We start from the raw sequence: 12,560 nt of genomic DNA, 5'->3' as shown, positions 1-12,560 counted from the left end.
ATGGCTAGGTTACATTTGGAATTTTACAGCGGGGAGGGGAGAGAAACAGTCTGCCTAAGGTGACAGTGTGTCTCATGGACACCAGAGGCAGGAGGGTGATGATAGTCACTTCTCTCTGTCTCTTGCTTGCTCTCCTTGGAGGCTGGTTTGGGAATTGGGCAAATGCTCTAAAACTAGTTTTGCTGGCTGGCTCTGGGCTTATCAGAGAATTAGAATAAGAGGGCGGGTGTCTGAGTTACAGCAGCAGGAGAACTCCATTTCAAGGATGATGAAGTTGAACTCCTCAGGGCATGTACATTTGTCAAGCAAGATGCACAATTCAGGCGATCCAGACATTTTAGTTATTCATACAGAATAATCATCAATAAACGAATCTTGCCAAGATGATGAAAACCCAGCACACAATCTTTAGACAGCACAGAGAAGACCATCAGACTACCTAGAGATAGTCAGGTTACATCAGGTAAAATAAGCCAATACCTTTTCTTCCTAGGTCAGTACGATGTACCATCCCATCATGGCAGCACCTTCCCTCATACAAGGCTCCATCCAGATCAGTTTGCCAACCCAACTCCTCTCCCTCCTTTAACAGTCATGTGCATTTCATCTCATTCTTATGTCTTTCTTCTGGTTACCAGCCTCCAGCTCTCAGCCCCTCAGACATTCTGTCTTGGACATTAGCTGTTGTACTAGAATCATAGAATATCAGGGTTGGAAGGGACCTCAGGAGGTCATCTAGTCCAACCCCCTGCTCAAAGCAGGATCAATCCCCAGACAGATTTTTGCCCCAGATCCCTAAATGGCCCCCTCAAGGATTGAACTCACAACCCTGGGTTTAGCAGGCCAATGCTCAAACCACTGAGCTATCCGTCCCCCTAAACTAAGGGATTTGTTTTTATAATAAACTGTTGTGCCAGGCTTTGCTCAGTTTGGCTGGCTTTTGTCACACCCTTGGCTGTTTATTAAGCATCTTTTGCATCTTCCTAAGGACTACAAAGCAAGCAGCTGCCTTTCCATTGCTGTGGCATGTGCTTTCCTCTCAGGATTTTCTCACACACAGTGTTGGCTAATTTGTCTTCAAACACTGCTCTAGCATTTATAGCAAACAATGGTGTGTTCTTCTGTTTGGGATCACCCTCAATTCACATCCGAGAAAGCACTGTTCATGACATACAGCAAAGACTTTAAAAGCTAACTTTGCTAACTCCCTCTCTGAATCCAGTGTGTTTGCGATGCAAACAAGGACTGGCTTGTTAAATATTTACTACAGGTGAACACCTGCTTCAGGTGTGTCTCCCCTTCCCCCAAACCTGGCAGAGACATTAACACACTACGGTGCACATTTGCATAAAACGGGCACTGGTTATCTAACTGCATAACTAGGGCCCTATCAAATTCACAGCCCATTTTGGTCAAATTCATGGTCATAGAATTTGTAAAGTAGTTAATTTCATGATTTCAGCTATTTAAACCTGAAATTTCAGGGTGCTGTAATTTTAGGGGTCCTGACCCAAAAAGAAGTTGTGGGTGGAGGTCAAAAGATTATTGTAGAGGGGGTTGCGGTACTGCTACCCTTACTTCTGCGCTGCTGCTGGAGGGGTGCTGCCTTCAGAGCTGGGCACACAGCTAACAGCCACCTCTCTCCAGCTGCCCAGCTCTGAAGGCAGCGCAGAAGTAAGGGTGTCAATACTGCGACCCCCCCTAAAATAATCTTGTGACCCCCCCTGCAACTCCCTTTTGGGTCAGGACCCCCAATTTGAGAAATGCTGGTTTCCCCCATGAAATCTGGTCTTTTGTGTGCTTTTTACTTATACTATACAGATTTCATGGGGGAGGCCAGATTTCATGGTCCGTGACCGTGACGCGTTTTTCATGGCCATGAATTTGGTAGGGCCCTATACATAACCAAAGCCTTGACTTAATGCCGGGTGTATCCCACATGCCTCATGACTTAACCCACGGCTATATTCTCATTTTAAATCTTTTTATAAAAGCAACATACTTTATAACATGCGGATATTCCAGGGGTGGGGAATGTAGCAGACAACTGGCTTATTCTTTAAAAGTTTCTCTGAAAGTTGGATTTTATGATTGGCAGTATCTGTTCTTCCTTGCAGATCATTTAATAATGTGGTTTTGCCTCTATTTACAGATTTCAAACTCTGCTGTCTGAGAACAACGTGTTCTGGTCTTACAACCACAACCTACAAAATCAAGTCTTGGTCCAACTTCTGTGCTATCTTTTCTAGCCACAACTGACAGACAGCAGTGCTCTATGGCAGGATCCTTAGGCTTAAAAGATAACTTTTTATTCTATTAAAAGCCTGGGATCTCTTTGTGAGACTGCGATTTTATCGAGTTGAAAACTTTCAGGATTATACTGAGAGATGCAGAGTTGAACACGCTTTTGTTCTGTTCCCATCACTGAAACAAACAAAAAAAAGTCCCAGCAAGGCAGGGCTGTTTCATGTGCCAAATCAGATTATTTCTTAAGGGCAAAGGCATTTTGAGGTCACAAGTTTGAAAAATGGACCAGACTTCTTACCCACTTTGAGAAAAAACATATAAACCTCTCTCTCTCTCCTAACTGTTCTAGACTGCTCTGGTATCACCAATCTCCACTTGTTATAACCTGCTTTATACTCACGGGGGTCACTTTATACCATTTAACTTTAATTATAAAGTTCACTCCTTGTTGTTTTCATTATGACTGGGAAATATAAACAAAATGGCAACTGTTGATTTTTACTTTAAACCTCAGATAAAATGGGAGCACTACAGAATCACATAATCTGGAAGCTGCAGTTTCATCATTAGCAGCAGGGAGTAGCAGTATGAAAGGAACACAACACTCCACAGCACTAGATCAGGAAAGAGAAGGTGTCTAGCCAATAACCAATCTCATAACCTCTTTCTAGTTTATACACATACTTGCAAACCATTTTTTCCCTGCATAAAACATGTTTCGGAGCTTTGAAAGTCAGCGTGTAAGTTCTTTCCCACATGAAAAGAATGAGCAGACATAGTCACATCAATAAGATGCTTCTGGTGTCATACTAAATAACATTTTTTTAAACAAACCACTAGAAAACTCTCCAGTTCCAAGAAGCCCCAATATTACAGACTTTGAGTCACTTTCTTTGGTCAGGGACAGCATCCTCTGCTGGGAACCCAGCCCCCCTCCCCTTCTGCACCACAGAGGGAGCGCTCACAAGGAGCTGGGTGCTTCATGCCTGGGGAACATGGACGGGGGAGAGTCACAAGCCTCATTTGCCAGGCCAGGCCAACTGGAGCAACGCAGCACAATGGGACCCTCTCCTGCGCCCCCAGCCTCAGCCAGTGAGTGCTGGGACCAGGAAGGGTCACAGGGCAGGTGCTGAGAGTTGTGGCTACGAGTCCCGCGCCCCTGCAAGTGTAACCCCGAGTGCTGCGCCTTCGCGCCCCCCGGGATTTACCTGGTCTCCTCGCGCCCCGGGGGTCCCTGCCCTGCAGGCGGCTCTCTCTGCTTCTGGCTCTGCGCCCCTCCCATGGTGCCTGCGCCCGCCGGGCTGGGGGCTGCGGGCTCAGGGGCTGGGGCCCCGCATTGCTGCCGCGCAGCTGCACTAGTCGCTCGGGACCGGGCGCTGCTGAGCCCCCGCCTCCGCCTCCGCCTCTCCCGCCGGGCTGGGCGGCTGCAGCCCCGGGGCTGCCGGGAAGCGCCGGGGCGCAGGGTCCCGGGCCGGGCTCGGCTCGGCTGGTGGCACGGCCCAGGGGGCGCCCCGGGAGCGCTGCGCCCGGTCCCCTCTGCTCCCCGGGCAGCGCTCGGACTCGTCCCCGCTCCAGCCGGTCCCTGCGAGCAGCTGCTGCAGCGGGCAGGGGTGTGGAGGGGGCGAGGATGCCCTGCAGAGGGGGCAGTGAGCGTGTGTGGAGGGGGCTGTATGAAGGGCGGGTGAGGATGCCCTGCAGCAGAGGGCAGTGGGTTTGCATGGGTGGAGAGGAGTGCCTGCAACAGGGAGCTGGGGGGCCGGGTGCCCTCCCTGCAACCCCTCGAATCCTTTCTTTATTTCAGTGTGAGATCAGGACATTTCACAATCAGTTCAGATTTCACTGCAGAGAATGGTGTGTGCCGGCCAATGTGCAGAATAGGAGTCAGACACCTTGGGGGCTTAGGAAAAGAGACCACTCAGTGCTCAGTCAGGAGGGGAAATGCCTGCAGAGTCTGGGGCTTACATCGTTTTGTGGGGGTGCACCTTCTGCATTGTTTAAAGGAGCAGGATGCAGTATACTGCACATGCACAGACACCTACGGCTGTTCCTGATCCACAGAATTCATCCAGACAGTTCCCAAGCTCACTGGGCATTGAGTCCGGGCCAAAGCCGATGTTTTACATTTACATTCCTTGCCCAAGTAAAAAAGAATAAGAACTAAACCCCAGCAAACTGGTGACATGCTATTTTTCCTTGCTCGCTGTGACGGGTTGGATCACAGAAACCCCCTTGGGAGCTGCCACCCGATGTGCAAAGACTACCCCTGTTCCTGTTTTCCCTGCCAGCTCAGGACTCCAGCACCCTGTCTTGCCGAGCCAGACACTCCCGTCTGCTCTAACACAGACCCAGGGTCTGAATCACTTGTCCCAGAGCTGCAAGTTTACCTGAAAACAGCTCCCAGAAGTGTGCTTGTCTTTAGCACTCAGATGCCCAACTCCCAATGGGGTCTAATCCCAGATAAATCCGTTTTACCCTGCATAAAGCTTATGCAGGGCAAACTCATAAATTGTTTGCCCTCTATAACACTGATAGAGAGATATGCACAGTTGTTTGCTCCCCCAGGTATTAATACATACTCTGAGTAAATTACTAAATAAAAAGTGATTTTATTAAATACAGAAAATAGGATTTAAGTGGTTCCAAGCAGTAACAGACAGAACAAAAAGAACAGGAGTACTTGTGGCACCTGTTCTTTTTGCGGATACAGACTAACACGGCTGCTACTCTGAAACCAGACAGAACAAAGTAAGTCACCAAGCAAAATAAAATAAAATGTGCAAATCTATGTCTAATCAAACTGAATACAGATAATCTCACCCTCAGAGATGCTTCAGTAAGTTTTTTTTCTCAGGCTGGACACCTTCCAGGTCTGGGCACAATTCTTTCCCCTGGTACACCTCTTGTTCCAGCTCAGGTGGTAGCTAGGGGATTCTTCATGATGGCTCTTCTCTTCCCTTTGTTCTCTTCCACCCCTTTATATACCTTTTGCATAAGGCGGTAACCCTTTGTCCCTCTGGGTTTCCACCCCCCATCACTGGAAAAGCACCAGGTTAAAGATGGATTCCAGTTCAGGTGACATGATCACATGTCACTGCAAGACTTCATTGCCCACTTGCCAGCACACACATATACAGGAAGACTAACAGGTAAACACAACCATCTGCAGACAATGGTCCTGGTTAATGGGAGTCATCAAGATTCCAAACCATCATTACTGGCCCACACTTTACATAATTACAATAGGCCCTCAGAGTTATATTTTATATTTCTAGTTTTAGATACAAGAGTGGTACATTTCTACAAATAGGATGATCACACTCAGTAGATTATAAGCTTTATAATGATACCTTACAAGAGACCTTTTGCACAAAGCATATCCTAGTTGCATTATATTCACTTATTATCAAATCTTTATAAAACTATCCCAGTTACATTATATTCACTTATTATCATGTTTTTATAAAACCATATAGACTGCACAACGTCACGAGCAGGATGCAGTATACCGCACATGCACAGACACCTACAGCTGTTCCTGATCCACAGAATTCCTCCAGACAGGTCCCAAGCTCACTGGGCATTGAGTCCGGGCCAAAGCCGATGTTTTACATTTACATTCCTTGCCCAAGTAATAAAGAATAAGAACTAAACCCCAGCAAACTGGTGACATGCTATTTTTCCTTGCTCGCTATCTCTGAATTATCACAATGTCAAACATCCCAAACAAACTCACCTAGCCTGTCCAGTATGGGGTTGTCATTTTCAGTCAGTTCTGAGGGGCAGATTTTCAAAAGTGCTGAGGTCCGTTCTTCCTTTTCTAGGTGCAGTTGCACCTACGGTTGAAGGGTGGGTGCAAATCTGGGTGCTTGCACCTCTCGCTCCCTGACTGTGGGTGCAACTCAGGCAGCTGGAGCTGCAGGTGCTTTGATTTCAATGCATTCTGCAGGTACAAATTGCAAAGGAAGAGCAGGCCTTAGCCCTGTTGACTATTGCCTCACACCCGTCTAAAAGCGGGGGCATAGAATTAAAGGGCTACCTGCACCATAACAGCAGCACCACCCGAGCAGTCCTGTAGCAAAACCCTGTGTCCCAGGGGTTCATAATATTTGTGTCCCAGTAGGAGATAAACAAACATTTTATAAAGACATTTTATAAACGTTTTGTAAAGAACTAGCAAACAGCCAAACAGAAAATACCAGCAAATGGTTTAAAATGCTCCAATTGGAACAAAACCAGCTTAGTTTTTTTAAAAACCTTCCTATAATCTGGACAGCATCTCACACACAGGCATGGGAGACTTTCATCCATATAAACCTGGCCCATAAAGAATTCTTGTACTAACAAACTACTGAAACAAATTGCAGTGCGCACTTGGAACACAACTATGTACTTCCAATGCCAGAAACTCTCCCAGAGAAGCCAGTGGGTGTTTTCATGCATAAAAGACACGGCATTGGGCCCGTGGTGATGGTCGTACAACAGGAAGGGATGGCAGCTATTGTCATATGAGGTGTACATCTACAGATATATTTTTAAATTATGTTGGTAAATACATCATTATAAGCAGGGCCGGCTCTAGGATTTTTGCCGCCCCAAGCAAAAACAATTTTGGCCGCCCCCGTTTTTTTCTTACCCCACCCCTGGCCCCGCCTCAACTCCGCCCCTTCCCCAAATCCCCAGCCCTGCCTCCTCCCCCCTTGCTCTCAAGCCTAGGAGGGAGGGAGGGAGAGGGAGAAGCAGCGCGTGTGCTGCGGCCACTCGGGGTCTCCCCCTCCAGCCCAGGCTCTCAAACCTGGGAGGGAGGGGGAGATCCCAAGTGGCCGCGGCGCGCGAATCCGCTGTTTCACGCACTGCGGCCGTTCGGGATCTCCCCCTCCCTCCCGGGTTTGAGAGCCTGGGTGGGAGGACGAGCAGCGGCGCGCGAGCGGCAGCAGTGGAGGTGAGTTAGGGTGGCCGGGGCACATTTTTAGGGGCGGCATGGCCCGCGCCAGAATGCCGCCCCTAAAAATGTGCCGCCCCAAGCACCAGCTTGTTTTGCTGGTGCCTAGAGCCGGCCCTGATTATAAGAAACAAACATGGTACGGGAAGGGGATGCTGAGGAGATCCCGTTTTTTGGCTGATTTGCAAATGAGCCTTCAGATCACCCTGTTTGTGTACAGGGTGCATGACTGTTGCAGTTGGTATGTAGTGGTTACTGGGCAATTGTCAACCATTCTTCAGCACTAGTGATTTTCATTTTTATTAACAATGACAAGCTGTAATCTGGATGTGCCTCTGTGGTTAAAATAACAGCCACGTATGGGTGTAATAATACAGAGTTGTATCCTATTTTATTGAACTAAACATTACCATGCAAAGCTGTACTTAGAGATGCAGTATTTTACCTTTTGCATAGAAATCACAATCATTTGCACTTTTCTGGAGCTTTGTATCTGAGGATATCATTGACCTTCACAGTCATTACGCCAGATCCTCTGCTGGTATAAATCACATAGCGGTACCAAACTCAATGGAGCTACAGAGTCACCCAAGCGGAGGATCTAGCCCATCGTGTCTAGTCCATCTGTCAGGTGCCCATCACTGTGTTATCTGGTCACATTCATTAATCAACCCTCTCAGAGCCTCTGTAAGCAGCTGTTAGCTCCATTCCACGGAAGAAGCTGAGGCAGGGACTTGCCCAAGATCGTGCTGCAAGACAGTAGCAGAACCACAGACAATATCCAGGAGTCACGATTCCCAGAGGTTCGGCCTCCGAGCTCCTAACTAGACGCACTTCCCTGCTCTCACCACTAGATCCATGTGCTGCCATTGTATTGTAGTGGTGCAGAAGATCCAACACTGACTGTGTTTAACTGTACTACTCTCGTCCATAACATTATTAATTGTACCACAGTGGAAGTCTGACATCAAAGTACCAGTATCCAGAGACATGAATCAAGTCCCATCATGTTTATGTTGGAATTGGCTATTTTCCAGGGGGGGGGGGTGAATTTGAGGGCTGTACCCTTCTTATCTCATATGTAATGCACTAAAGTGTACACTGGCAGAATGGGAAAGGCCACTGAAATTCCATCTACACAGCAGGACATGTCCCGAGACCAGGGTTCTTAATGTTGCATTTTAGGAACAGACGTAAACATAATGGGTGGATTTTTGTGTGTAACAATTGCAAAGTCTGATTCACAGCTGCTGACAAATAATCTCCTCTTGAGTTTGTGTCAAGAGCAATCACAGACTCAGTGGCTCTTATCTGGGGCAATCAGGAACCCGATCAAGGAGTCCCTGATGAGGCAGATATTTCCATCAGCGCTGTGTTTCCCTGAAAATAGCCTCTCCTCCTGGAGAAAACCATTCCACAGGAGTGCTGCAAAGGATCTGGGGGTTACTGTTGATAAATTGAATATGAGCCACCAATGTGATGCATTTGTGAAAAAGACTAATATTCTGGGCTGTATTAACAGGCGTGTTATATGTAAGACACGGGAGGTAGCTATCCTGCTCCACTCAGTACTGGTGAGGCCTCAGCTGGAGTACTCTATCCAGGTCTGGGTGCCCCACTTTAGGAGAGATTTGGATAAACTGGAGGGAGTTCAGAGGAGAGCAACAAAAATGATAAACGGTTTAGAAAACCTGACCTATGAGGAAAGGTTAAAAAACTGGGCATGTTTAGTCTTGAGAAAAGAAGTCTAGAGGGAGGGGGAACCAGAGGGCTGGTGTACAGAGGATGTCGATCAATTGTTCTCCATGTCCACTGAAGGTCAGACAGGAAGTAATGGGCTTAATCTGCAGCAAGGAAGATTGAGGTTAGATATTAGGAAAAGCTTTCTAACTCTCAGAGTAGTTAAGCTCTGGAACAGGCTTTCAAGGGAGGTGGTGGAATCCCCGTCATTGAGGGGATTTAAGAACAGGTTGGACAAACACCTGTCGGGGTGGTCTAGCTTTACTTGGTCCTGCCTCGGCACGTGGGACTGGTCTTGATGGCCAGCATTTGAAACACATAGAAGACGACATCACTGGTTGAATGTTTTCATTTGAACATTCCTTTTTTTTTTTTTTTTGGACCAAAAGTGGCTTTTTTGACAAGAAAACTTCTGTGGTCAATTCTGCGCATTTTTGTCAAAAAACTGAAAACTCAAAAACTGAAAAATGTTCAGTTTTGGGATTTTACTTTTTTGTTTGACAAAAACCCAAACATTTTCAAAGAAAAATGTCAACACAAAGGAAAACTCTTTTCTGTTTTCTTTTACATTTTTTCCCCCCACAAGAACAAAAAATCATTTCACCACAGCTCTATTGCTGGGGTATTTCCTCGGGGATTGGCCTGACGGGGTAAAATACTTGTTACTCATTTGGATGAACTCTGCGCTGCACATACCTACGTATACATACAACACTGAAAGATGCCAGATGTTGTCCACATAAATAGAGACCCAGAATTCCTCCCCTCTGCATGCAAAGGGATCACAGACGACAGCATTTAGGATGGTTCTAATCACAGGAGCATGAAAACCATCCCAAATTCCCCAGAGTCTAAAGAAAGCATTTTAGACAAGGGAAAATTACCTTCTGTGGTTCAGTTCTTTTCAGGGAAAAGTCTGATGGTCCGGAGGCTCCTGCTGCCCTGAGTATCACCCAGAAGAAAGCCAAGTCAGGTGAAAGTCATGTGGGCACTGCAGTAGGTCTCCTACCCGAGTGCACGCAGTCTATGAATAATCCCTAGGATGTGGCTAAAGCCAGCTGACGTGTGCAATGTCCCGTGTCAATGGCTGAGCAGTGCAAGCGGTTCCCAAGGCCTCCTTGACATGCAGGGGCATTGTCTGGGTTACTTATCAGTAGTAACTGCCAAAGAGTGGCCTCCAGCCATCCGAGGCGCTTATTGTTCATCTCACTCAAGGGTTTGATGGGTGGGGTGGGGTAATAACCCAAACAGCCATTTGTCCCTGAACAATTAAGAGCAGGGCTCAGGGAATAGCCTGGAAAGAGCTCCCTTAAGAGTCTCCAGCACGGCATCTGCTAAAGAGACATGGCAGGACGGTGTTTGAAGGACTGATTGCACTGGTGCAGTTGTTAGATGACCACTTGCTGTCTGCACTGGCAGTGGGATGATGCTGAAGAGGATGGTTCTTAGCCTAGCTCAGAATAAGTGCAGGCACCTTGGTGGAGTGAAAGCCAGTGTGCTGCTAGACAAAGCTGTGCGTGGGGACACGGGATGCTTTGCAGACAGGCTAGATGGTAGCCCTGGGAATGTTCTAATGTAGGTTGAAGAGATGGCCTGACGGGTTCTTTACTGGCTAACACCTGCCTTTTGGTGGCCTTGCGGCAGGGAAACCCTAGCAGTAAAGCAGAGCAGAGGGCGGCATTCCGTCTAGTGTTCCCAGCTGCAGAGGGGAAGCACAGAGCCCTGATCTCAGGTCTTGGCAGGCAAGTGAAGAGGGAATGATTTTTGATGCCATTGTTTCTACCTGTCACTTTTAAGCCTACACTTACTGTACATTCTGCTGCTTAGCTGGGATCTTAAAGAACTGTTTTGTAAATAAATCTGGCCAGTTCCTGTAGTGTGTAGGATAAGTAGCAGCACTTTAATAGCTTGTAAGCCCCTCTGGCAGTGGTACCTGTATTCTTTGTGTTAGGGGCAATCTGTATGTAGCTAAACTTCATGTTTGTATTTACTATTTTGTGTTTGTGTTTACCATTTAATAAACACAGTTATTCAGGACCCAACTGTGGTCCTGCAGTTGCTACATATATATCTTGTTGTGCAAAGAGTAAAAGAAACTCCAACTCCCCTGGGCTGAGATCAGAGAAGATGCTCTCCTGACACTGACAGTCCCTAGCTATGAGCTGGGGGGAGTGCAAGCAGAGTGTTTTCAGATGGGTCTTTAGCCCAGGAGGTTTGTGTTGCTCATTGTGGGCACCTTAATGCAGCACCTTCAGGGCCCCTCACCACTACCGGAGCCAACGTGCGGAGCTCTATTGAGCCTGGCCCTGATGTGGGTGCTGAACCGTACTGAAAAGTCCAATGTCATGTGCCCGGATGCCACATTTTGGGAGCATCACATTAATCAAACAACAGGTGACATGTTTTTAAGCCCTGAGATTTTTGGATCGACTCCGTAGAACACAACGACCCCAGAGCCAGGCTTTCCTGGGGGTAGTGTTGCTGGATTGGGAATTATGAACACCATACTCGGCTTTCGCTGCTCCCTGCATTATTTCTGTCTCTTTCACTTTGCAGTTGTGGGCTAAGTATTGTCTCTGCCTCACCCACGGGTCTGACTAATACAGAAACAGCTGGAAACAGTTTGACATTCACGAGAAACTGGCCTTTGCTCAGCCATAACAGATCCTTGCACTGACGTGGTGGGAAGGAAAGTTACAAGGGCAGGGCCCCGAGACCAGCAGGGCTCCTGTGGGCCAAGAAAGCTCTTTAATTTTGATGCCTCTGGTTTAAAAATAACTCCCAGCAGCTATTTTCATTTAAAATAGCTTTTAAAGTGCTGTTGTTCTCTGCCTCGGTAACAGGGCCGGCTCTGGCTTTTTTGCCACCCCAGGCAAAAAACGCCGGGCCGGCCGGAGCAGCAAAGGGGGGGGGGAAGGAGAGGGGAGGAGGAAAACAAACCTGCCCCCGGCCGGAGCGGCGAAGGGGGGTGGGAAACAAACCTGCCCCCGGCCAGAGCGGCAGGGGAGGGGAAGAACAAACTGGCCAGTCGGAGCAGCAAAGGGGGGGCGGGGGGGGGCAGGGGGAGACGGACAAACCGGCCGGCCGGAGCGGCAAAGCAAAGAAAAAACAGAAACAAAATACCTGCGGGGCAGTGGGAGCGTGGGTGCAGGGGGACTCCTGCCCCTGCAGACCCTGGGCAGTGGAGTGCACACCCCGGCTAGCGGGGAGAGAGAGAGAAGGGGGGCCCTCAAGGCTTCCTTAAGCGGGGTGCTGCCACGCGGCCCCTACGCGTGCGCGGCCTGCCGGGAGGGCTCTGCGCCACTCCGGTCGGCAGGCAGGGAAGGACGCAGGCTGCCCTCCAGGCTTGCTGCAGGGCGCTCCCGTCCTCCACGCCACCGCCCCCTACAGGGCAGCGGGAGCAGCAAACCAAAAAGAAAAAACCTGCAGGGCGGCCAAAGCGGTGAAGCGCAAAAAAAAGAAAAAGAAAAAAAAGAAAAGAAAAGGATTAGATGGAATGCCGCCCCTTGGAATCTGCCGCCCCAAGCACAAGCTTGCTCCGCTGCTGCCTGGAGCTGGCCCTGCTCGGTAAAGCCCAACATGCCTGCAGATGCAAAACACTACCATAACTGGATGCATTTCAACTTAACCCTGC

The 12,560-nt window shown here is 48.3% G+C and overlaps 1 protein-coding gene across 15 annotated transcripts in view; it reads right to left on the bottom strand.

Moving 5' to 3' along the window:
- Positions 1-12,560, bottom strand: part of TACC1 (transforming acidic coiled-coil containing protein 1) — an 87,755-nt gene that overhangs the window by 71,059 nt on the left and 4,136 nt on the right. For 2 of the 15 annotated variants that reach the window (XM_065584703.1, XM_065584708.1), the window contains exon 1: positions 9,811-9,892. The exons of 8 other annotated variants lie outside the window; for them this stretch is intronic. Coding sequence is in view for 4 of the 7 variants with exons in the window: in XM_065584694.1 (XP_065440766.1) it covers positions 3,456-3,529 (74 nt within the window). In the remaining 3 variants the exon portion in view is untranslated. Of the gene's footprint in view, positions 1-3,455; positions 3,811-5,980; positions 6,188-9,810; positions 9,893-12,560 lie in introns of those variants that run through there. 5 more of the 15 variants (XM_065584700.1, XM_065584694.1, XM_065584691.1 and 2 more) reach the window with 5 other exon arrangements.

Source organism: Chrysemys picta, chromosome 2, assembly GCF_011386835.1.
Source record: "Chrysemys picta bellii isolate R12L10 chromosome 2, ASM1138683v2, whole genome shotgun sequence".
Lineage (NCBI taxonomy): Eukaryota > Metazoa > Chordata > Testudines > Emydidae > Chrysemys > Chrysemys picta.
The sequence above is the reverse complement of the archived record's forward strand: the minus strand, read 5'-3'. Positions and strand labels throughout refer to the sequence as shown.